The sequence below is a fragment of the Acinonyx jubatus genome, chromosome A2, assembly GCF_027475565.1.
Source record: "Acinonyx jubatus isolate Ajub_Pintada_27869175 chromosome A2, VMU_Ajub_asm_v1.0, whole genome shotgun sequence".
In the NCBI taxonomy this organism is placed as follows: Eukaryota; Metazoa; Chordata; class Mammalia; order Carnivora; family Felidae; genus Acinonyx; species Acinonyx jubatus.
Window position 1 is genome coordinate 8,872,135 of NC_069383.1, and position 25,147 is coordinate 8,897,281.

General features: G+C 39.5%; 1 protein-coding gene across 2 annotated transcripts in view; it reads right to left on the reverse strand.

Moving 5' to 3' along the window:
- CNTNAP2 (contactin associated protein 2) overlaps positions 1-25,147 on the reverse strand; it is a 1,948,817-nt gene that overhangs the window by 1,044,958 nt on the left and 878,712 nt on the right. For both annotated transcript variants that reach the window (XM_027075690.2, XM_053217934.1), the window contains 4 exons: positions 19,262-19,465; positions 15,162-15,346; positions 8,538-8,681; positions 4,419-4,683 (listed from right to left, as the gene is read on the reverse strand). In XM_027075690.2, coding sequence (XP_026931491.1) covers positions 4,419-4,683; positions 8,538-8,681; positions 15,162-15,346; positions 19,262-19,465 — 798 coding nt within the window. The remainder of the gene's footprint in view (positions 1-4,418; positions 4,684-8,537; positions 8,682-15,161; positions 15,347-19,261; positions 19,466-25,147) is intronic.

Here is a 25,147-nt window from a genome sequence, read left to right on the forward strand (position 1 = left end):
GGCAAAAACATCAAACTTACAAGAGTGCATCTAGGGGAACCTGGGTGGCTCAGCTGGTTAAGCATCCAACTCTTGATTTCAGCTCACCTCATGATCTCACAGACTGTAGGCTCCCAGAACCTCCTTGAGATTCTCTCTCTCTCTGCCCCTCCCGTGCGCATGTGCCCACGTGTGCTCTCTCTCTCAAAATAAATAAACTTAAAAAAAAGAGCGCATCTAAAATAGCAAAGTACATTTTATTTCGTGAAACTCTGTTTTAGTAGGAATTGAGTACAATATAAAATGTTTTCTTACTGGGTTTTTGACGAAATCATTTGAATCTGGAGGATGTTACGCTAAGTGAAATAAGCCGGGTACAGAAAGGCAAATACTGTATGATCTCACTTTTATGAGGAATCTAAAGGAGTAGAAGTCATAGAACTAGAGAGTGGAGCCAGTAGCTGGAGGGTAGGGAAAGTGGAAAGATGTTGGTCAAAAGATACAAATTTTCAGTTATGAGATGAAAAAGTTCCAGGGAATCCAATGTCTAGCAGGTGATTATAGTTAATGGTACTATAATGTACACTTCAAATTTGCTAAAAGAATAGATCTTGAGGCACCTGCGTGGCTCAGTCGGTTAAGTGTCTGACTTCGGCTCAGGTCATGATCTCACCACTTGTGAGTTCGAGCCCTGCGTCAGGCTCTATGCTGACAGCTCAGAGCCCGGAGCTTGCTTCAGATTCTGGGTCTCCCTTTCTCTCTCCGCCCCTCTCTCACTCACGTTCTGTCTCTTTCTCTCAAAAATAAATAAACGCTAAAAAAATTTTAAAAAAGAATACATCTTAAGTGTTCTCACCATGCACATGAGCTCACACACACACACACACACACACACACACACACACACACAAGTGTGAGGTGACAGACTTGTTAATTTGGTTGTGGTAATTATTTCACAATGTATACATATATTATCACACACCTTAAAAAATCACACTGCACAACCTGTACAATGTGTAAATACATACAATTTAACTTCGTCAATCCTACCTCAAAAAAGCTTGAAAAACCGTTTTTAAAAACTCCAAATAATTTTAAAAACACAGTTCTAGGCCTACCTTCTCCACGGCTCTGACATGAAAGTTAAAACAAATGATACGCTCAAGTGAACACACATTACCCATCTGATACTTTTAGCACTTTCCCCCCTTTTACTACTTATTCCTAGTTAAAGGAAATGCATAAATCTGTATTCACCACTCACTAATTAGGGTTCTAAATAGATACAAATATAGTGGAATGTTTTATAAAAGTTGATGTTGCAACTTGGAAAGTATTTTCACGGAAAGATAACCCACTGTGCAAAGTGAAGGTAACTCAGAGTTTGAGTGAATTTTACAAGTTGAATCCATTGTCAAAACTAATGAGACCTGAAATTAATTACAACATGGAGGGAAAAAATACAAGGAATGGGTGAAAAAAAGTACTGAAAATTCTCTAACTTATAGGGTTAGTTTGAATTCATCACCAAAGAACAATGCTGTCCAAGACAGAATGAAAAGGCTTGTGAACCATTTGAATTACCTTCATCTTGGACCACAGAACTTACTAACTAAAAACAAAACCAAGATACAAGTATCTATTAACAGACAGTACTTGAGTGTCTCTATAATGACCTCTCAATGCCCTATGCTAGAAGTGGTGTGTGTGTGTGTGTGTGCACATGTGTGTGCACATAGTAATGTTATCAGTGACTGCTTTCCTCTTCTAAATTGTATCTTCTACATTTTCACAACCAAGCTATTTTTAAGTTTTTTTTTTAATTTATTTTGAGGAGGGGAGAGTGTGAGCAAGTTGGGGAGAGGGGACAGAGAATCCCAAGTAAGCTCTATGCTATCTGCGCAGAGCAGGACACAGGGATCGATTTTACGAACCACGAGAAAGATCTTTACCTGAGCCAAAACTAAGAGCCAGATGTTCAACTGACTGAGCCACCCAGACACCCTTACAACCAAGCTATTTTAATAATAAAGTAAAGAAGGACTGACATTCATCAGTGTTCATGCTGCTGATAAGAATAGGGTAGATATAATACAGACTATTTCCCTTTGTTAAAGCAAACATTAGTGCCCTGGGATTAACTTATTTTTCTAAATTATTTTCTCGGTGTTGCTACTTGCACTAAGTTACTCATACATTTAGTTGAGTTTGGTAAAATGCTTTAAATACAGATGAAAATTGCCTTCTGTGAACTCCATACGTATTTGTAGGATGGATGAATGTAGTCATATACTGAATCTCTTCCTTCTTTCTTTATTTTTTAATAAACAGTTTAAATGAGTATAGACATAACTTTTAAAAAATGTATGTGCATCTATATTTACCTACTAATCTTTCTGAAACTTGAGCAGTAATAACTGATGTGATCTTGACTTCCACTATGGTATAGGAAGAATAAATATTTGAAACAGTAAGGTATTTTCATTGGGATGTATAAGAGCAAGGTTATAGAAATGTTTAAATTTCCCATGAGTTGCCCTTAATTTGCACAGATTGTTGGCTAAATTGGCAAAAATTCTAAAGTCCAATTTTATCATATTTAAGCAAATCTGTTAAGGTAAATTAGTTGTTGCATATTGGATTCCTTTCTTCTTTCTTCCCTTTTGCTTTTTCATAAAAATACAGTTTAAATTAGATGAAAGTATCTTAGAGTCCTAAATAAGATCAAATTAAATTAGGAAATTTTTATTGACCTGTACATTTAAGATCCTATCATTACCATCGTAAGGGTTCATGTTACATGGAAAATCACCAGGAATTTGGGTTTGTTCAGAGAACGCTAGAAGGGAGGACTTCATACTTATATTTTTATGTATTTAGTCATTAGAAATGAATCATTAATCATAGTAAAATCTAACGGGGAGTTTTTCAACTATGGTCGATATTTGTATGTGTATGTGTTTTATGTGTTATTCTGGAATCTCCAGTTATTTTGTATTTGCTCTAAATCTCCCCAGGCGAATCTATACTGGGAAGTAGTGACAAATATGGCTGATCAATCCATTTGAACATTCAGTAGAAAGGAAAACTAACAGCAAACACAGAAAAAGTAAACTTCCAGGCATTGCGCAACAGCTTTTGATTTCAATAATTCAATACACCTCTGACATCATGGTCCCTATACCTTCCTTGAATCCTTCTCAGTAGTAGTCTACACAGCCACGCCCTACAGAAACACAAAGCTTGTTGTATGGAAAGATGCATACCCTTCAGCCAGAGATATTCTGTTAGTGAACACGAATTCAAATGGCCACAGTGTTAACTCCACAAACATTCCCAGAGGACCTCTAAAGTAACAGGTGCTATTCTATAGCCTAGAAGAGAAGAAGAGGCATCGCCTCATCCCTTAAAGACCTAACAGCCTGCAGGGAAACGACACGGACACAAATAGTAGGACGTGTTAGAAACCATGTCAGGTGCATACATACGGTATTGCAAGTGAACATGGAATATTTAGAAATCAGAGTCGGCAGTCGTACAGTTGAGCATTTGAGTGTTTGGTACATCTGTACAAAGCGCTCAGTCAACGTTAGCTATTCCCGTTTTCCATTTCTAAGGAGTTCTGACAAAATAAAAATATAACACTACGGCAAGGAATATCTAGAGAAATTTGATGAGAACTTTTACTGTTTATCAGTCCCCCTAGTTTTTCTCTGTTTATATCATCTCACCCTGTGATCCTAGCTTTCTTTGTACGATATTAGTCAAAGATTATCCCAAGACTGCTAAGTTTATTCAATTAAGAACAATTATGACCCCAGCCTCAGTCTAGGATACCATTGTGAGGTCATGTTTAAAAATCACCCTAAACCAAGACAGTCTTTCCTCAGTTGATGCACACATCTTGTCATTCCTCCCTGTAACCACCCTTCGTTGTTATCGTTGTTGCTGTTGTTGCGGTTTTCCCGAAATATCACATAAATTTAGCGAGAAGACTTCGAGGCTTTGCTTTAAGCAGTTGAATATAACTTTAAAAGTCATAATTAAATTAACATGCACTTGTTACTAAGGGCAAAAGGTATCTGAATGTCCACCAAATCAAAAACTGCCAGGTACTCTTCTGTTAGTAAAACAGACATTCTTCGTCTGTAAACGTAAAAAACACTCAGAGCACTACCCACCGTCCGATGAACGTGAATTAGCGCTTATCAGCAAGAGAAGGTTTTGGTGCTGACACAGCCTCCACCAACTTGCCTCCTCGCCCAGGCCTCACCTTCCCAGCAAGTGCCCGAGCACTCTGGGCAGCCAAGCGAGACCCTCACGAGTCTGAATCCGCACAGAACCCCGGGCACGCAACACCTACACGAGACAACAGAAGCGACGCGGGCTGGGGAAATCACGGCGGCCTCGGGAGCAGGCTGCGAGCGGGGCTCACTCACCGGAGGAGATGTCTATCTGGCTCATCTTGGTCTGCGTGACGTTGATGCGGACACCCACTTTGCTTTCGGTCAGGTCGATCTCCACGTTGCCCAAATTATCCGCAAAGTGACTGAAAAGCAGGAGGCCGTTTGGGTTCCAGGTCCTGAACTGGAAACTGACGGAAAACAGGTCCTGGTCAGGCCGTCCCGGCACCTCCAGGTAACTGGTAGCGTTGAAAAACACAGGCACCGTGTAGGGCTCCACACACGAGAAACTCAAATTCCCCTGTAAGACACAAGGACGCGCTTTGAGAGGCGCGCAGGATTCAAACGAGCAGTCCGCGTCCAAAGGCAGACAGAGCGACAGGTGTACAGAGGCCGCGACAGGTGTAGAGAGGCCGAAGCCGAGCCTGGGCCTGCGCGAGCTCTCCGACGCGGCAGCCAGTGCGGTGGGGATTCGGCAACCAGACGCCCGGGCATCACTCCACCTGCAGGGTGTGCCTAAGGGCAGCCGGCGTCGAGGTGAGGGATCTAAGAAGGGCCGTCTTCCATGGAACTGGCGGACGACAGCCGACGGGGCGGGAGGCGTCCCTGCGGGGTGGGCCTGAGTGCAGACGGCTGACAAGGCAGGGGGCTGCCGCGCCCCTCCCCCGGTACCGATGAGGCACGAGCCAGGGAGGAGAGGCCGCTGCCGGCTTCTGGACGGCCTTTGTCCAGCGTCCCTTCACAGGTTAGCGGGGGCAGGGGAACTATGGCCATTCGGTTGCTATTTGTTAACTGACATCAGGGGACAAAGATTCTTGGCTCTTATCCTTATACCTGATATATGTGAATTAATATTAACTGTGAGACATCAGCGTAATCGTGATTATTTCAGATTATTTTGTTATATTGTTATTGTGATATTAAACGTGTATAGATTATACTGAATTAGTGCTTCTGAAAATACTAATATGAACGTACAAAATGAAGAGAAACTTGATCATTAAAGCCTGCTCCTTTCCCCTCCCACTCCCTCTATTTTGTACAGAGAAATGTGACTTACCATTCAGATACACTACTAAACGTTACATTCAGTGTGTAAGTACCTTCCTATTAAAGGTCTGAAAACCTACATTTGCTTCCAACTTCTTTTATCCCGCCATAATATCCTGAGGAATATAATTTGATGCCATTTTCATCAGGCCCTTCAATCATTTATTTCACAACACAACACCACGGTGTCTACGTTTAGATGGATGGTTCTTCCATTTCAGCACATTAGCCATCACATCTAAGGCAGGCTGTCCCTCTGAATTAATATTCAAATTAAATCTGCAGCTTCGCTTCACAGATGGTCATTTTTAAATGCTTGCTTTTACTGATGAAAAGAACTGCCTTCGCCTAATAATGGAGATGTTATAAATGACCACATACCTGGGTTGTGGAGATTGTCCCCCTGCAAAACTAAAGGTCCTTCCTGAGCAAAAATGCTGACTCTGGAGTCAATGTGTAATGAGGTGCCAGAGGAGGTCACCAGAAGACGTGACTGCCAGCTGACCCCGGAGCAGGACTGGGACAATTAATTTTTTTTTTCAACGTTTATTTATTTTTGGGACAGAGAGAGACAGAGCATGAATGGGGGAGGGGCGGAGAGAGAGGGAGACACAGAATCGGAAACAGGCTCCAGGTTCTGAGCCATCAGCCCAGAGCCTGACACGGGGCTCGAACTCACGTACCGCGAGATCGTGACCTGGCTGAAGTCGGACTCTTAACCGACTGCGCCACCCAGGCGCCCCATGTACTGGGACAATTAGAGGCTCCCCACCTCCTCCCCCATCCTTGGAATGTTTGCTCCACTTGCCTCCTTAACTCCCGGAGGCCGCTCCAAAGACAGAGACTTGAGACAGAGATGCAGGGTTGAGGCTATCTGAACTGGGTACTTGAGTGAAGTCAGTTGGGTCCTCCTGTCTCCATAAGTGAATCCAGTTAAGACCTCTATAAAACTTTTCAGACTTGGCAGGCAAGGCAGAGATCTACTCATCTCCTGGCTGCCCAAGACAAGCCTGGAAGTTCCCTTGCTTGTCTTGAAGCAAGTCCCTTGCTTGTCTATGAAACCGGCCACATACCAGTGGGATGTGGTCTGCCTCTTTCTTCTGTCTCTCCCTGCCTCGGCATCCAAAGGCTGTTTTCAGACTACACCCAGGAAGCTCTCCAGGAGGTTGTGAACCAATATGAAGAAACGTGTTTGTGCGTGAAGACAGGGTGCAGGAGGAGTGTTGAGTCAATTTCACTGAAATACCAGCACTTGACATCTTTGAAAGCAAATTCCCTTCATGAATATTCCCTTTAGAGTTGCTTACAAAATATCCTACTTGTCTCTATTCTGCCTAAAATTTTAATATGTACATGTTTTTGTTTAGAAGCTTATTCCATGTGGGTTCATTCTATTTTAACTAATATAATTATAGATAATTTATATCTATCTTTATTAAATATCTTTGTTATTCAAGTTAAAATAGCATTTGTAACTACAATATATTTTGCAGTTAAAGTTGCCATGGGAATAAGTCTCCATAGGAAAATCCTTTATAGTTTGGGTGTCTAATGAATGCATCTCAGGACCCAATGGGAGGTTTGGGCAGAAATAACACTTTACCACTTCCTAAAGGTGCAGATAATAGAAACAGTATTCTGATGATTTGGCTTCTGTACCTTTTTATCTTAAGCAATGATTTCTGGCAAAACAAAAGGACCCTGGTGCCATTTTATCCAAAGCTTAAAAAAGCATATATATTAATACTGCTCTAGGTAGGAAATAACACAATATAGGAGACTATGACCTCGGGGGTCACACGCTGTGAATCCACTCACATTCATTTTGGAAAGTTACTTTTCCAGGTAAAACCTCACATTTTTTTTTCATCTACAAAGCGTGTATGACAACATCTTTACTCACACTGAAGTACTGTTCTCAGATTACCACAAAAGTAACATTCCTAGCACAGTGCCTGCTGCCTATAAATGGAACTATTGCTATTTTTCTCTATATTAATGTTTGATGAGATAATTTCAAATTTCAACTTTTTAGTCAGTATGTACTATTATTTTTAAGAAAAAATAATTATTAAAGAAAAATTTCACATTAATTATTTTATACCTTAATAATTTTTTTTTTATAACTGACCTGAGACTCCTGTTTGTTCATTACAGGATTTTTTTTTGTCCATTTTGTAAAAAAAAAAAAAAAACCCTAGGCTCAAATGCAGGGCAACAGACCATCAGAGCTCTTCTGGGACATGAGGCAAGCATTCGTAACGTTATCTACTGTTAGTGGTTTCTCGAATGCGTGGGTCTCCGGAACCCCAGACTCTTCCAAATAATACTTGTAGATTGAAGTTAACTCCTGCTCTTGCAGAAAAACAGGGGACACACACTATATTTTTCAGCTGGTATCTTTCAGTGATGCTAAGCAGTGTCATGGAGAAGCGGGTATGCTAGAGCATTCTTCGATTTTTGCTCTCCTCCTTTAAACAGTTAAATCTGGAAACAGCTCCCAGAGGGAGCTGGAAGAAGATCCCTGTCAGGCTCTATGTCACAGCCTTCACTACCCAGTGGCAATCGATCCTTATTTAACTGCCTGATATTTAGTATGTTCGGGCTTTCACAAAAAGTGTATTTATTTACTGATCTGGAGGCGTTATCTCTGGAAACATACAAGTGAGTACAATCAAGTTCCTGGATGTAACACTTTCTAAAATACTGAATTAAATCATAAACAAGAATTGGAAAGCCATACATGATCGGACATCTGGAGACATGATGCTGCCAGTGTAAGGGCTGCTGACCTGCCAGGACAAAGCACAACTGAGGTTCGCCTGTCCCTCTGCGGCAGGGAATCCAGAAACATGGTGTCCAAATCCTGTGCCCCATCTGAGTGAAACTTACCATCTATTCCACTCGAATCGACCTCAAAAACCATTACCTATTCTCAGAATATATCCACTCGTTACACATTTTTAGGCAACTCTCAAGTTACTTTTACACTGTTGAGCCCCACATCGGCATGATGACAAATGCTGTGTGACGCTGTTCGATACTCCACAGAAAACAAAACTGTGACGTTTCTCTACATCAGTATTTTGGAGTGAGCAATCTTACCACATTTGAGGGCTCTAGTTTCTTCCTTTTTGCAAGATCAGTTATGTTGATACCATTGTAATTGATGCTTTCCATGCAGCCTTTGAAGTTCTTTCTACTGCTGGAACTTGGCTTCCCAGAGAAGGGTATGCCTCCGAAGGTTATCTTTGAGAAAAGAAAATTATAAAAGTTCACACTGTGTTTGACTTAAACAGGTAACATTCACAATAAATTAGACAAAACTGTTAATACAGCCAAGATCAATTATCTTACCTCTCCCAGAATATACAGACATTTTTTTCTTCCTCCAGAATCCGTTGCATATTAAATTATGTTGTTATGGAAGTCCATAACAATATCATTAATTCTGGCAATTAGGTTACGATTTTAATAAGTAAATAGTAATAATCTTTTCCAATGTAGCCACTCAAAAGGCATTTTATAAATTTTCCTGAAATGTTTCAAAAGATTTTATTGAGGACGCTTCTTTTATTAATATTAAAAACATATTTTTATGTTTATCATTCAAAGATATACTAACCAATGCTTCTAGTCATCATGAGATACCCAGTATGAATATAATACTACCCTGAAAACACCGCAGCCCAAAGGAAGAAATATTGTATTTATCCTATGTAGACTTAATTTTACTCTAAAAAACCATTGAGTCAGATATTCACTAGACTTATTCGAGTACCGAAAATGGTTCAAAAAGTCTTGTTACTACATTAAAAACACATTAGGACGTGGGGGCTATGATGTGAGCACTGAGGCTGAGAGATATTATACGTCTTCTGAATCCTAGGGAATAAGCTGGACACCCCTTTACCGTGATTCTCTGGCTGCTAACTATCACCTATAAAAAGAGAGTACGTATTTTTCCAGGTATCTTTGGCCAAATTACAGCAGTATAGTATCAACTTCCTATAATGTAAAATTATACTTAATATATGTATTGCCATAATGACATTTACTGCTAATAGTGAATTAGTAGTAAATAAATTTAAATACTAACCAGAGCTGCAGTACCAAGATATATAACCCAGATGTTATTTCTGTTTTAATTATTATTCAATGGTACCATTATTAACTTTTCCTATAAAGCTTTGAAAATGAAAGCAGTTGTTAAATATTTTTGAACGTCAAGACTTTGTATTTGAAACATAAGAAACAGACCTTTGTGTTCTAGGAGGCCATTAGCAAATTATGGTCTTTTATTTAGTGTCACGGCATTTTAGAGGCTTAGTTTTAGGGGAAAAAAGCACAAATTAATGATAGTTTATGAGACAATATAAAAAAACAAAGGACCTCACTGAAAATAAAATTTGGTAATAATGGCTAGTTGAAAATGTATCATTTACCACAGAGTTTATATATGAAAGAAGAAGGGGAGATTGAGAATAAATATATAGAAAGGATTAGGAAATGACAAAAGGAAAATTATACTGTAAACTAAAACAGTGGAATTACTAGGAAAATATTTTCAAGTGGCACTAAACTGAACTTATTAGGTCCTAACTAAGTATATCTAATACCAAAGGTAAGAATTATTGATAATTACGTGGAGTGTTATAATTTCCATCTATAGTTTATTTTACCAGTTCTTTCCCAGTTGATAGAATAAAATTTTCTATGCTTAATGACATGCATCACATTTTTTAATACTTTTTTTTAAGTTTATTTATTTTTGAGAGAGCGAGTACAAGTGGGGGAGGGGCAGAGAGAGAGGGAGAGAGTATCCCAAGCAGGCTCCGCTCTGACAGTGGGGCTTGATCTCACGAATCATAACCTCAGCTGAATTCAAGAGTCAGACGTTCTACCGACTGAGCCACCCGGGTACCCCATGCAGTGGCACATTTTGAACGTTATTACTAAATACTAGTTTCAACACACTGTCTCATTCTTTCTCCAGGTGTACGGTTTATTTATTTTGGAACTTTTTTGGAACTTTTTTCTTTGGGATGACGATTAAGCACTCCTCTGGTTTCCCTGCTTTCAGCAACCCTCAGCACATGTCCTACCTCATCATCAGAGGTACCCTAGGGAAGCAACAGAGGCTCAATTTACCAGATTTCCTCACAACTAGGAGACATGGGTTCAAATCCCAATTCCTAGTACAACTAATCATATGATATTAGATTGTCACTTCTTCTGATTATGCATTCTCATCAGTAAAATGAAGTGCCTGAACCACAAAATATTTTGACATTGTAGTTACTCAGATAGCCAAAAAAACCATCATTGCAGTTGCTAGATAATCATATATTCATATAACTCACGATTGGCTTACTGATGATGTCACCATTGAGTAACAACCCTGACTCTAAGGAAATAGCCACATTCACCATTTTGTTAGTTGCCAAGAGTTTGCACAGCGCGGCAGAGACTGCTAGATAGCTCCGAGTGTCCTTTCTCACACCTTCTTTAGGGAAATGCAAACGTTCTTCAGCGTGCACAGAGCTCTCCAGCCAACCTATGGCATTCACCAACCTCCGTGAAGCAAGGTTTGGTCTTGTGAGAATAAAGTAGGACCTTGTGTGAGTCTAAGAACTATAAATGAAAGGGGAGGCGAGCACAGCCTTCTCCACTCTTCCTTCCCACTAGGAATGCAAGATGGAAGGTGAAGAGCCATCGTGGGATGACTTGCAATGGGGGTGGAGGAGTGGCAGGGTAAAAGCAGACTGGGGTCTTGATGACCACGACACTGCCATGTGAGCCCAGGGCTACCTGCCCACATCACCTTCTATTATGGAGGCATCTGTCACATAACCGACACGTGGGGTGGTTTCTATTGCTTCCTACGCTTCTTCAAGTACTATGACAAAGGAGTTTTACATTCACTTTCCAAAAGGGGACTATGATTTGTCCACTGTCACACACCAGTAAGAAGCAAAAAGGGACACAAACCTAGGCCTTTGGGTCCAGTTTGTGCCGTGCAGTTGATTCTCTACGAAATCCTAGCTGGTTTCTCTCTCAAATCCTAGCCTAGCTCTCCAGCTATCAAGGGGCATGCATTCCTCTACTTCCCAAGCAGAACTGTACTGCAAAGGCAATGGCATAACAGGCACAGTGGGTGCGTCCTGGAATTTAGCTGAGGAAAAGAGAGAAGCCAGGCCAAACATCAGTGTGTGGTCCTGCCCTTTGGCCGAGATGAAGGATGTGCATCTGTTTACCTTTGTACTTTCTCAGGGCAGCACGGGGCTAGCAGTTTGCCTGCAAATGGTGATTGGCTCACTCTTCAGTGTAACTAGGCTCCAGGAGGTGAGTAAGGCGAACTCTTAAACCATCCTCCACAAGACAATGCCCACATTGAGTCACCTCAAAGAAGCAAACGTGTTTTCTACTGTTTCTTTCATGAGGTACATCTCTGGGAATGGCTATAGGTATTAATTTACCCCTATGGTGTGCTGAATCCTACTCATGCTGGCTCATGAAAACGGACTGTTAAACAGAGCCACTGTTAAAAACTAAATTATATAGATTTAAATTAAATTACAATAAACAAAACATAACCACTCAGACCGCATCTCTATATTTTTTCATTATGTATGTTCTTGAGATGATTTGTATTTAGTCTATATGATGGGATTACTCTATCATGGTGTGGTAAAATAAATATATTTGGTCTTTGTTCCCAGTTCCTGGCACAGAGCTCCTAAAACCCTTGGAATTTCCTGAGTAATAGGAATGACTTCAATTATTCATTAACAAGCCCCACTTGGGGTCTGAGTCTAGTTATTGTATGGATGAGTCAAAGAAATATGTGTAAAAACACTGAGAGACTGACTCAATTCAACTGACTCCTGATTCTTTATCAATAAATTAACACTTTTCCTAGTGTCTCTAACAATGTCTCAGGCATTGTCGTCTACAGCTGAAGTTCTCAAACATGGTGTGTATAATTGATGGGCCTCAACGTGTCCAGGAAAGTGCTGACCCTCTATGCAAGGTCTTGTGTGTGCATGAATATTCATAGATTTCACCACAAACTCATAGAGTGTATGACCCCAAATTTTTAATTCTGTTTTTTGAAAATTGGAATTGTGTTTGCCCACTGCTAATGTTCCAGGATCTCTAATCTCTTGTATGATACTTCAGAGTTTATTAATGGAGGATGAATAATTCATCTTTAGGTTCTCTCATACAGGGAGAGATAAGCTACCTAAGCCAAGAAATACACTAATTTAGAAAAAAAGAGAAACTTCTGGGATTTTAACATTCTTTCCCTTGCAATAATCATTTTGCTTTAAGGAGATTTTTGGGGAATGGATACAATTATTTTCTGATAACTTTAAACTTATTTTAATGTTAATAAAGTCTCAATATCAAGGTTTATGTAGCATAATCTATTTTAAATTCCTATATAGGAATGTATGTAACAGATTCATCTTGGAGACAATTTAGAAACTATTTAAATATTTAAAGAAAATATAGAGGCACCTGGGTGGCTCAGTCAGTTGAGCGTCTGACTTCGGCTCAGGTCGTGATCTCACAGTTCATGGGCTCGAGCCCCCTGTTGGACTCTGTACTAACAGCTCAGAGCCTGGATCCTGCTTCGGATTCTGTGTCTCCCTCTCTCTCTGCCCTGCCCTGCTTGTGCTCTGTCTCCCTCTCTCTCAAAAATAAACATTAACGAAAAAAAAGAAAAGAAAATATAAAACACAGGTGTAAATCCTAACTTTTTCAATTATCTTATGGTAAGCCTATTACACATTTTTAAAAATCTGTGTGTGTGTGTGTGTGTGTGTGTGTGTGTGTGTGTACACACAATTTCAAAACTGGGAGCGAGGCATACTGAGCACAGAAACCCCAAAGGGTCACAGCTACCATACACTTGATATTTTTTTTTTTTTTTTAAGTTTTTAAATTTATTTTGAGAGAGGGAGAGCACGTACACACACGGGCTGAGTAGAAAAGGGCTACAGAGAGAGGGAGAGAGAAAATTCCAAGCAGGCTCCTGCTGTCAGCGCAGAGATCGACGCGGGGCTGTCTCATGAACCGTGAGATGGTGACCTGAACCAAAACCAAGAGTCGGACGCTTAACTGTCTCAGCCACCCAGGTGCCCCTACACTTTATATTTTTATTTTTTTATTTTTTATTTTTTTTTAAACGTTTATTTATTTTTGAGACAGAGAGAGACAGAGTGATTGGGGGAGGGGCAGAGAGAGAGGGAGACACAGAATTGGAAGCAGGCTCCAGGCTCTGAGCCATCAGCCCAGAGCCTGACGCGGGGCTCGAACTCGCGGACCGCGAGATTGTGACCTGAGCTGAAGTCGGACGCTTAACCGACTGAGCCACCCAGGCACCCCTACACTTTATATTTTTAAAGAAGACACAGTGATATTTGACATGTTCTGGGCATTATGTGAAACGCTAGCTTGAACTAGTTCACCGTTCCAACATCCTATTACACTGCTTTTGATGATTTCCTGTCTTTGTGAACATGAGTTTTTGGCTGTTTCTCTGATAAAAACAGTGTCACATGAAGGTAAAAGTGGGACAGAAGACGAGAATTGCAGTCAAATCTGATTCCAAAATCTGAGGAGCTAGACAGCACAGGAACACGCCGCCCATCGACAAGTAACCATTGTTCTTTCTTTCATACGAATGTACATTTTTTCTTTTATTTTAGCTGCATTTTGTTCAAAGGGCTCCTGAGTTGTTAGGCTATAAACATATATTAAGTTGTTTGGCTCAAACTATTACAGAATAGTCTAGGATTGCTGTGGAAAAATTAATAACACACTGAGAGTTTTGCGAAGTAAGAAAGTTTGGAAACCTCTTGCTGAATAGTATTTCATCCTATTTATTTTAGTGCTACTCTCTTTTTTTTCATTGTCATCCTTTTTCTTCTAGAAAATGTAACACTGTCTAGAACTCTTATCTCTATATGTGATTAACATTTTGTGTGGACATTTTAAGGTTGAACTGCTCTCCAAATAATTTATTAAAAAACCTGAAATGCCAACCTGTATAATATGGGACTGTATAGTTTTTATGGGATCGATATGATCAACAATTTTTTTTAATCGTTGGTCATTTAGGGAGTAAAATATGTCCTCTTATTTATGAACAACCTCTTAAAATAGTCTATATTTACTTTATTTCTTATATGATAATTATATCTGAGAAAATAGAACCTGACTGAGGAACTATCTACAGTCATGAATTCATAAATGACTTAATATAAATCAGAACTTGGAAATTCTCAGTCAATATTTTGTAATAAATATTAGGCAGCCCTGCGTTTATAATATGATGTCCATCCACCCTCAAGAAGAATGGGTGATTTATAGCATAATTAACTAACAATGGACAGATTACATCTTATATTTGATTCTGGACTTACTGAATTGCCCTGATGACAGGACAGATGGTCCGTTCCCTTCAAATGATTACGTTGGTACCAAGATTTTTAAAACACTTCAAATACAATTAAAAACTAGAAATTCAGAAACGAATGAAATGACAGCGTGAATAGATTGGGCCCTGAAGTTGAACGATGAGACTTCCCCGGAGTCGAAAACGGCGTTGGCAGCTACGTGCCTGACGTGCCTGACGTGCCTGATGGTCTCCCGGCAGAGCCGTGGGGGACGGTGCCAGCCCCCGGGGCCCTCCCGCCACGGCCACATGCTGGCGCTCACCTCGTAGTCCAGGTCCAGGTAGTCAAACTCTCCGTTGGTGCGGAAGTGCTGCACGCCCCTGTCCAGGGTGAGGTTGATGCTCCGGCCCTGGCGCTCGATGACCACAGAGTGCCAGTGGTGATCGTCCAGCAGACTTCCGGTCGTCACAGACGTGTGGCCGTAGATGGGGCCGAGCTGGTTGCTTCCTGAGTCGTGGGACGAACAGAAATGAGGCAGTGACACCACAGTGACCCTGGGGGGCAGCGGACTTTTCATTTACAGCCATAGGCCGGCGTTGCCCTCAAAAGTCCCGTCTCCTGACACTGCCGTAGGGCTCAGCATGCATAACTACGCTTAAAAACAGTTGCATACTCAAAATACATAAAAGTTATTAAAAATGGGAAACATCTCCTTTAAGAACAAAAAAAAAATGAGCTTTTCTCCCCACGGTGCCATGAATTCTGCTAGATCTGATGGGTTCCTTACAGAGTCAGTGCCCATGGCTCTGGAGCAAAGTGCCCGAGTTCTCACGCTGGCTCCAGCAGCGGCTCGCGCCATCATCCTGGGCGAGCTGGCCGCTTCCCTGCACATATGCTGCCTCATGTGTAAGATGGAGAAAAGAAGAGCAGAAGCTTTACAAGGTTGCTATGACGATTAAAGTAATTAGTACACGCAAAGAACTCAACTTACTTCTTGGCAAAGAGTGAGCACTCGCTACACCATGTTACCTGTTAACCGTCTTTCATTGTTGCTGTTATTTTTATTATCGGTCAAGGAAACACAGCATGACGGTTTCCAGTTCTCACTGGCTCCAGAAGCGGTCATTTTAAGCACAGTGTAATATTTAACTGCACGGAAAATTAACTCGAGTTATATTTTAAAATAAAAACTTGCAAAAATGTATCTGTGGCATCAATCTAGTTTATGGCAATAAGGCCATAAATGAGAGTGAAAGGGTGCAAGAATCCAAAATGTTTACTCAAGTCTTCTCTGTTTACCGTTCACACGTTTTATACTGCCTTCTATTTTTCCTAATCAAGTATTGCTTTCCGTGGTCAGGCAAAACTAAATGCTATAAAAATATATCATGGTTTCAGAATAAATAGAATGACAGAAATAAGAGAAACACACAACTGATTAGAGCATCAAATTCTTTCTTTCTTTTTTTTTTTTTTCTCACAGTTAGGATGCTAATGATGTCTCCACCTGACATTTTCTATAGTTTTCCTAGATCGGATTTTCTTTCCTTCTGGTGATGAAATAAAACGTGCCGGGATTGTGACCATGATTGTGTATGGACATGTGGCGGTGGGGCAGAGAGGGAGAAAGAAAAGCATGAACAAGTCTAAGTGAAAGGACACACTCAATTTTATTCCTTTAAATTACTTTAAATGGCTACAAGACTCAGCAGCAGCTAGATATGCCTGATATGTAGGTAATGGCATTCAAAATGCACAATGGACCTCTGAGTGAGTCCATTTCCTTGACTGTCATAAATTCCAGTCAGTCAATAAAACTGCAAGTAAACTGCTTTGCAGTGAAAAGGTAATGATCATTCTGTGAGGTCACAGGATCGGGTACTTGCTTCAGAACAGTAACATCACACCTATATAAAGCACATGGCTTTTAAAAGGCTTGTCTCTGTGTTTCACTTTAGAAAAAAAAAAGGAGAAAGGGTTGAAAAAATAAAGATCCTTAGATATAATTCAACTGCTCTGTGTGTGTGTGTGTGTGTGTGTATGCATATTTGTTCAAGTGCTTAGATTTTATTTTCTGTTATCAAACCTCTCCCCACCCATTTCTGCTTTTCGTCTTCTGTTTAAACTTGTTTCAAAAATGATTTAGAGTGGGGCACCTGGGTGGCTCAGTCGGCTAAACAATCAATTCTTGGTTTCGGCTCAGGTCATGATCTCAAGGTTCATGGGTTCGAACCCCATGTCAGGTTCCATGCTAACAGTGCAGAGCCTGCTTGGTATTCTCTTTCTCTCTCTCTCTCTCTGTCCTCCCCTGCTCATATTCTCTCTCACTCTCTGTCTCTCAAAATAAATGAATAAACTTAAAAAAAAGAAACTGTTCTTTTTAGTATAATACTGACTTTCAAAGTAATAAAATTTAGTATGTTTGGACCGCTCAGACTGATAAGCAAGTGAAAGAGGCAGGATCTGTTTTAACGTTCTAATGTTTAGTTTTGTAGCTTTCTCCTGGGATGCATTTAACATGAGAATTTCAGCTACTAATATATTTTAGATGTAAATTTTTGTAGAATTCTGTTACTCTTCATAACAGAAGACTTTATGGAATTTGTATGATGCCCTTCAAAAAGTTCTTACATAAATCCTGAAATTTTTAGCCAAACAAGAGGCTTAAAACGCTTGAAAACAACAAAAAACCAAACCAAAGAGTAACTCACTCTAGTCCAACTCCTTTTCCAGGCAATATTTCACTTCTCTGATTCCTGATTCTCCGATTTCTAGTTGATTATGTTTGAAAAACTCGCTTCCACATTTCTTATCTTTTCTTAAACCTATGTCAATACAACTACTGTCCTTTCTATTCCACGGAGAGAAAGGCAGCAGTAACTTCTACGGGGCGTCAGCCAATATTCACCTGCCTGTCTTCCTCTTCGTGACGTCTTAGGTGAATCCGAAACAGCAGCCACATCTTTTCTCTTCCTGGTCTCTGACACCACTGGTTCCACCTGCCACGGTCCACTCCCCTCAGTCTCCATGTAACACCTTCTCTCAATCTCATACATGCAACCCCCTGTGTCTAACAGGCAACTGAAATGCACCATGTCCATTTTAGACCTCCTCTATTAGAAGAAACTCATGATCCTTTCTTAGAAGACACTCTATAGATAAAATAGAGTTGTCTCTACTTCTGAAAACGGCACTTACATCCATTAGGTGTCGAGGAATTCTCTTTCGCTAATTCTCTTTCTTTCTAATTACCAAGCAGGCTGAACTTACCGCTAAAATCATGTCCCAACTAGACCTACTTCCCTGCATCTCTGCTGACGGCCACCTCCGCAAGCCAGGGCCATCGCTCACTTGCATGATGCGGAAGTCTGGCTTTGCCTCTCGTGCAAACGGAAGCATTTTATTTTACAGAAGACTCAGCAAAACTTTTAAAAATAAGATCATGAGGCCACATGGTTTAAAGCCTACCTATAGTTTCTCTTCCTTAAAGAATAATATCTAAAACCTTTACCATGCCGTACAGCATCTTAATAGGATTTGAACAATCCCCAACTTCCAGATTTTGTCTTCTCTCCCACTGACTCATTTCATCCACCCCCACCAGCCTCCTTCCTGTTCCCTGAGCAGGCCAGATTTTCATCAGTAGGGATTGCTACCTTGGACTGCTTTTTCTCCTCAACATTCTCATGGCTAGTTTTAGTCATAACTGAGATCTCAGCTTGAGTATCTTCCCGGGAAGGATATTCCTCAATACTTATTCCAATGTTGACCGTTCTTGCCTCTAGTATCCTTTATCATCTTAGCCTATTTAATGGAGCTGATAATACTTATCATTATTTGAAGTCATTGCTTTTGATCCAGTTGTTTTAAAATAATAGATATCATCTGACTCCTCCACTAGGTCATAAATTTCATGAACTCAAGGACCTTCTCTATTTGCTCACCACCATATCTCAGATAGTAGTATAGTACCTTGCTTAGGGCAAGAATGTAATAATTATTTTCTAATGAATAAGTATATGCGAATTAAAATGGATTAACCCACTATGGATTAAAAAAATGAATTGAAAACATAACAGAGGGGCGCCTGGGTGGCTCAGTCGGCTAAGCGTCTGACTTCAGCTCAGGTCACGATCTCGCGGTCCGTGAGTTCGAGCCCCGCGTCGGGCTCTGGGCTGATGGCTCAGAGCCTGGAGCCTGCTTCCGATTCTGTGTCTCCCTCTCTCTCTGCCCCTCCCCTGTTCATGCTCTGTCTCTGTCTCAAAAATAAATAATCGCTAAAAAAAAAATTAAAAAAAAAACAAAACATAACAAAAACTGTTTTTTTTTTATAATTTACGTTTTAAGGATTAAGGAACATTAACCTTTTACTAATGGGAATACTAATAAAAGGAAAGAATGGGGCCAAAAGTCAGAACATACCTAGGTTTAAGCTGAAGACCAGCTTGGCTTTTTTCAGTTCCAGGGTAATGTAATCCCCTTGCTGTCCTTCTCCATGCAAGATCACCCCTTCACTTTCAGAGGTTTTAAATTTCAAGGCGATGACATCTTTAAGTGTTTTCATCTTCTTGTTTCTGAATCTATATGGTAACACAACGTGGCCATCAAAGTTGATAACATCAGCCCCTAAAAGAAGAAACAAGAAACATTTTATTTCAATTCTTATATGTCGCTACCCACTGCAAAATACACCCACTTCCAATGGATGTCTGCACAGAATAAATGAGAAAGAAGTTTTTTTTCCTGAAAAATCTGGAGTCCTGGTTCTTGTTCTATTTCTTCTTTTGGCTTATGTGTTCTGAAATAAATTTTATGGAGGGTATTCATAAAAAATGAGCAAAGGGACCTTTAGTAGCATAAAATCTTACTTCAATTATAATACTAACAACATAAATTCCATTAATTATTTATATGCTTCACATATTAACTTGGGAGTCTGGAGTTTACTGGAAAAAAGTAATTTTTTAAAAATCTTTGACATATTATGAGATTTTAATATTATATTTCTTAAATGGGGCTACTCATGGTTTTTAAATATACACTTCACTCACAAATTTATTTTTTGATATAAGAATAAAGGATCCTGGAATGCAAGGTTTGAGGGTGTACTCATTTTTCTAACGGTTTATATTCAACTCCATTTTCAGTAGCCTTTATGGTAGTACCCAGAGTTTATAGCTAATTGAACTTTAAGAAGCTTCTTACTATTTGCTCTTGGACCTCACATCTGCCTGAAATTTCTTGTTAGTTGCATTCTTTGGAAGAGAGAGACAGACTGCCCATGTTTTTTTCCTACCATGAGCAAAGACATCCTTACCCATATATGTGTTAGAAGAACAAATACCTAGCCTCATCTATGACTAGAGTAACTCTAATTTGAGTTTAGAGAATTTTATTGAAGACATAAAATTACATAAACTTTTTGGAAGCATGAACAATTTCGTCACCATCCTTAGAAACAGGTGATGGGGGGGAGTGGATTAGTTTCATAATTGCTACTTACTCACACCAGAAAGAAAAATGAAATGTATCTTACTTATTATGCACTATTGGTTAGTAAATTCCCAATCCATGGGATGGCTCAAAGATGAACTGTAATTATTCATATCAAGTTTTGAGTACAAACAGAAGCTTAGTTATAATTAGACCTTTGTCATTAAAAATATTTGTAAAAATCCTTTCCTTTTAGCTTTTACTTTTAAATAATAGAAAACCTAGTCATGGGGCACCTGGGTGGCTCAGTCTATTAAGCGTCTGACTTTAGCTAAGGTCATGATCTCACAGTTCGTGGGTTCAAGTCCCACTTCGGGCTCTGCGCTGACAGCTCAGAGCCTGGAGCCTGCTTTGGATTCTAAGTCTCCCTCTCTGCCCCTCCCAGAGACAGCTCGTGCTCACGCTCTCTCTCTCTCTCTCTCTCTCAGAAATGAATAAACATCAAAAACAAATTTAAAAAATAAAATAAAACCTAGTCAAACTAGATAGCTTTAATTACTTTAGAATTACAAGCCTGAATGAAGCCCGCCTCTCAGTTTGGGGCAAGGTCTTGCTAAAGAATTCCAGAGTGACATTGGAGAAAAATAATAACAAGTTTAAAGTCTCCTGAAGAAATGTTTTCTCATCTCCTGTCCTAGTTCTCTGGCACTCGTTTGCTTCAGTTGCCACAGGGAATACTTTAAGCGGGCCACCCCATGGTAGCTTCAGTGGTGGGACAGAATGTAGTCACCACGGCCACATCCACTTTGTGCGTCACTTGCCATTACAAGTTTTGCTCCTATTTAGTTCTTATTTAATTAGAGAATTGTTGCATTCTACAAAGTTCAGAAAGAAAAATATAACTTTGCACTTTAAATTTTCATCCATATAGTCAATTCATTACCGTCCATAAAAAGACCTTCTTAATCAACAGAATTCTGTTCTTGAAGGCTGTAAATCACAGAGGTTTATTTTACTATGGGGGAAAAACCAACCATTAAATTTAGGCTTCTGCTAACACTGCAAAGCCAATTAGACTTTAGCTTAATCATCTATACTGTCACAGCTGAATTCCAATTGCAATATCTTTATCATCTGTGATGAGAGGTAAGAGAGAAAAAAAGTGGAATATGATTATAAAATCCCAGGTTGAATTTATAATCCAGCAGTCAGTAGAAATTACTTTTTGTCTTGAAAAGTGCATAAACGAAAAGTCAGGAGGAGGGAGTAAATTCTGAACTCCAGAAAGTAATTTTGCAGTCAATTTCATGTCAGTGACAGTTGAATAATAGACACATCATTGTTTTATACACCTTCAATATACATTAATTGACATAAAATATTCCCCATTCATCTCTCAGGAAGGAAATGTTCCCTGAGCTTAGATAGAAGAAAGAATTCACCCCTCCTCTATCTTCTTCTAAATCAAAATCTACAATCAGTTCCAGGCACAGAATACCACAAATGTTGGTGCCTCTCGTCCTCACTTTTAGGACAATGGAAAAAGTGAGAAGAAGGATGGGCATGGTTGATCTCTTCATGCAGCCCTAGAATATTAAGAAACACATAAAGGAACCCTATTCATGTGGACCAACACTCATCTGACAAATGGTAAGTGGTCAATGGTCATTCGAGAAACTGATAAAATGCTCTGCAAGCCAGCTCTCTTGCATTATGAAACCAAAGCTGTTCTCCTATGACTAAGTTAAAGCTTGCATATCAGTATGTGGACGTGAGCTTAGAGTGGTCTTTGAAATTACAAAATTCCTCTAAATAATCTGTGATATAAAATTCTTACAGAAAAACATACTGTACACTCTGAAGAGAGTCTGAGATATTATAAAAACTATCAGAATTTAATTCTATTTCCTACAAAAATATATTTAAATTTCATTTGACATCTAATACTATGTTGTGCTTATTTTGGGACAAGCCACCTTCCCCCCCACCCCTATTACCCTGATTGCTTATCACTCCCTAGAATTAAGTTTTCTATGCAGTGATTAAATATGTATGGCTGAACTGTTTAAGCAATCTGAACAACAACAATGGCTAGTCAAAGACTGAATGCAAAATCACAGTGCTTCCCCGATTCTGTTTCTAACAATAACTCAGAGAGCTGGTAACGTGCCCAATTCATCAAAATGTCATGGTAGAGAAGGCTATTTTCTTTTCTTTTTATTTTAATTTCATTGTTAGTCTTTACTTTCCAAATTTGGATATTTTGGAGGAGGGTTTACCATCTAAAGATTTTAATATTTAAAAACTATCGTTGCTATATTTTTTTTACTAAAATATAATGTATGTTTCCAATTGAAAGGAAATTAATACAGAAACAGAGATGTAGAAAGTAAATTCTGAACATAGGAGATCACCAATATGATCAATATGGGCAAAAGGTTGGTGCACATCCTTCTACATTTTACACAGTTATTCATCTACCCACCTACCCACCTATTTAATGTGAGGAATTATCCAAACATCATTCTATATAGATATATGCATAGGTGTGTATGTGTGTGTGTGTGTGTGTGTGTGTGTGTGTGTGTGTATGGAGGGGTGGAGAGAGAGAGAGACAAGAATGTCATTTCCTTTGGTTATGGTTCAAAATGTTGACTGATAAGCAGCTTGAGTTTTGGATAAATAATATTTACAAATATTAGTTGAGAAATTGTATGTTTTAGCTAATTCATGTTTTATTGACCTTCATGCACCAAGCCACTTACATAAAGTAAGCATATATATAATTTGAAATGGTAATTTAGCCTATTTGTTTGAAAGAAATAAAAATGTATTTGAATACAGCACTCCAAAATAAGTACTTAGGAACTACTTCTGATTTCCTGTTTTCTTATAAATATTTCACTTTCTTGCAAAAGAACTGAGAATACAAAAGGGTTAAAGAACAAAATCAAGGGGGTGCCTGGGTGGCTCAGTCGGTTAAGCGTCCGACTTAGGCTCAGGTCACGATCTCGCGGTCCGTGAGTTCGAGCCCCGCGTCAGGCTCTGTGCTGACTGCTCAGAGCCTGGAGCCTGTTTCAGATTCTGTGTCTCCCTCTCTCTCTGACCCTCCCCCGTTCATGCTCTGTCTCAAAAATAAATAAACGTTTAAAAAATTAAAAAAAGAACAAAATCAAAAGGACATAATTCTATTTTACTGAAATAGCTACTCATAATGTCCATTTATTAATTTTTTTATGTTTATTTATTTTTGAGAAAGAGAGCACAAGCAGGGGAGGGGCAGAGACAGAGGAAGACACAGAATCTGAAGCATGCTCCAGGCTCTGAGCTATCAGCACAGAGCCAGATGCAGGGCTCAAACTCATATATGGTGAGATCATGACCCGAGCCAAAGTTGGACGCTTAACCAACTGAGCCATTCAGGTGCTGCTCATAATGTCCATTTCTGATCATTTGAATCTGCATACACAGAATATGTATGTGTGTGTATATGTATATAACAAATCTATATAATCCATATATATGTATATATATACACAAACATATGGATTACACTCTACTGTTTGGTTTTTGTCAATAAACATTAGTTTTTATGTCACTTTTTTTCCAAAAGAGGATTTTTGCTAGCTAAAAACATACCATCAGTCGGATGTCCAATTTCTTCAATGAGAATTTGTTTTTGCTATTTTCTTTATAACAAAACTTTTATTTTGGAATAATTGCAGATAAACAGAAAAGGTTCCAAAGACAGAACAGGGTTCCCATACACCCTCACTCAGCTTCTTCTACTGTTAACACTGTACGTAACCTGCATATGTGTCAAATCTAAGACATTAACTTAGAACACTATTCATTGAAATACAGACCATGTTGAGATTTCGCCAGCTTTCACAAATGTCTTGTCTTTTCTTTTTCAGGATTTCGCAATGCATTCAGTCAGCATGTTTCCTTAGTTTCCTCCAACTGGTGACAGTTTCTCAGTCCTCTCTAACTCTGACACTTTAGAAGACTACCAGTCTCATATTTTGTTGACTCTTCCTCAGCCTACATAGGTCTGAATTTTTGAGGACTGGACTGGTGTTATAGCTGTTTGGGGAGACCACCATAGACTTGCGGTGTCATCACTTACCAGGGGAAGCACCATCTCAACGTAAGGTCTCCCTAGTGACGTTGGCTAAGGTGATATCTGCCGCCTTACTGTTTTTCCTTTTGTTTTGTTTTCCTTTTACTCTCTGGGGAAGTGAGTCACCAGGGTTCAGTCCATACATAGGGTAAGGGGAATTAACTCCACCTCATGGAGACAGAAGTATCTACATGTATTGCTTGGAATTCTTCTGAAGGAAGATTTGTTCTATTCATTTACTCATGTGTTATCACTGTGGGATTGCACATGTTTATGCTTTTAGCTGAACTGAATACTGCCAGTACTCAAAGTGTTCCAGCTTTGGCCATCAGGAGCTCTTTCAGACCATCTCTTTTGTCTATTTGCCCTGTGGCACCTCCTGCTCTGCCCCCCCCCTCCCCCTTCACGTTCTCTCTCTCTCTCTTTCTCTCTCTCTCTTACTCACTCACTCAATTCCTCACTTCCTGGCACTACAAAATTCTCTAACTTCATCTTGCAATGTCCTTGCCCTGAATGTAAAAATCAGACATTTTTCCAAGAAGCCCCAAATTCACATGGTACTGAGAAACTTACAGCTTGTTTTTTTAGTTTGCTTTTTAGAAAGCACAAAATAGTTTTTCTGTAAATATACATCATTGTAATCTATCTGTATTTTATATCCTTTCACACAAACAGATGACTGAAAGAAAAAGAACACAAATTTATGAAGTATTTCTTAGTAGCTGATTTCACAAAGATTTGCTATGATTTTT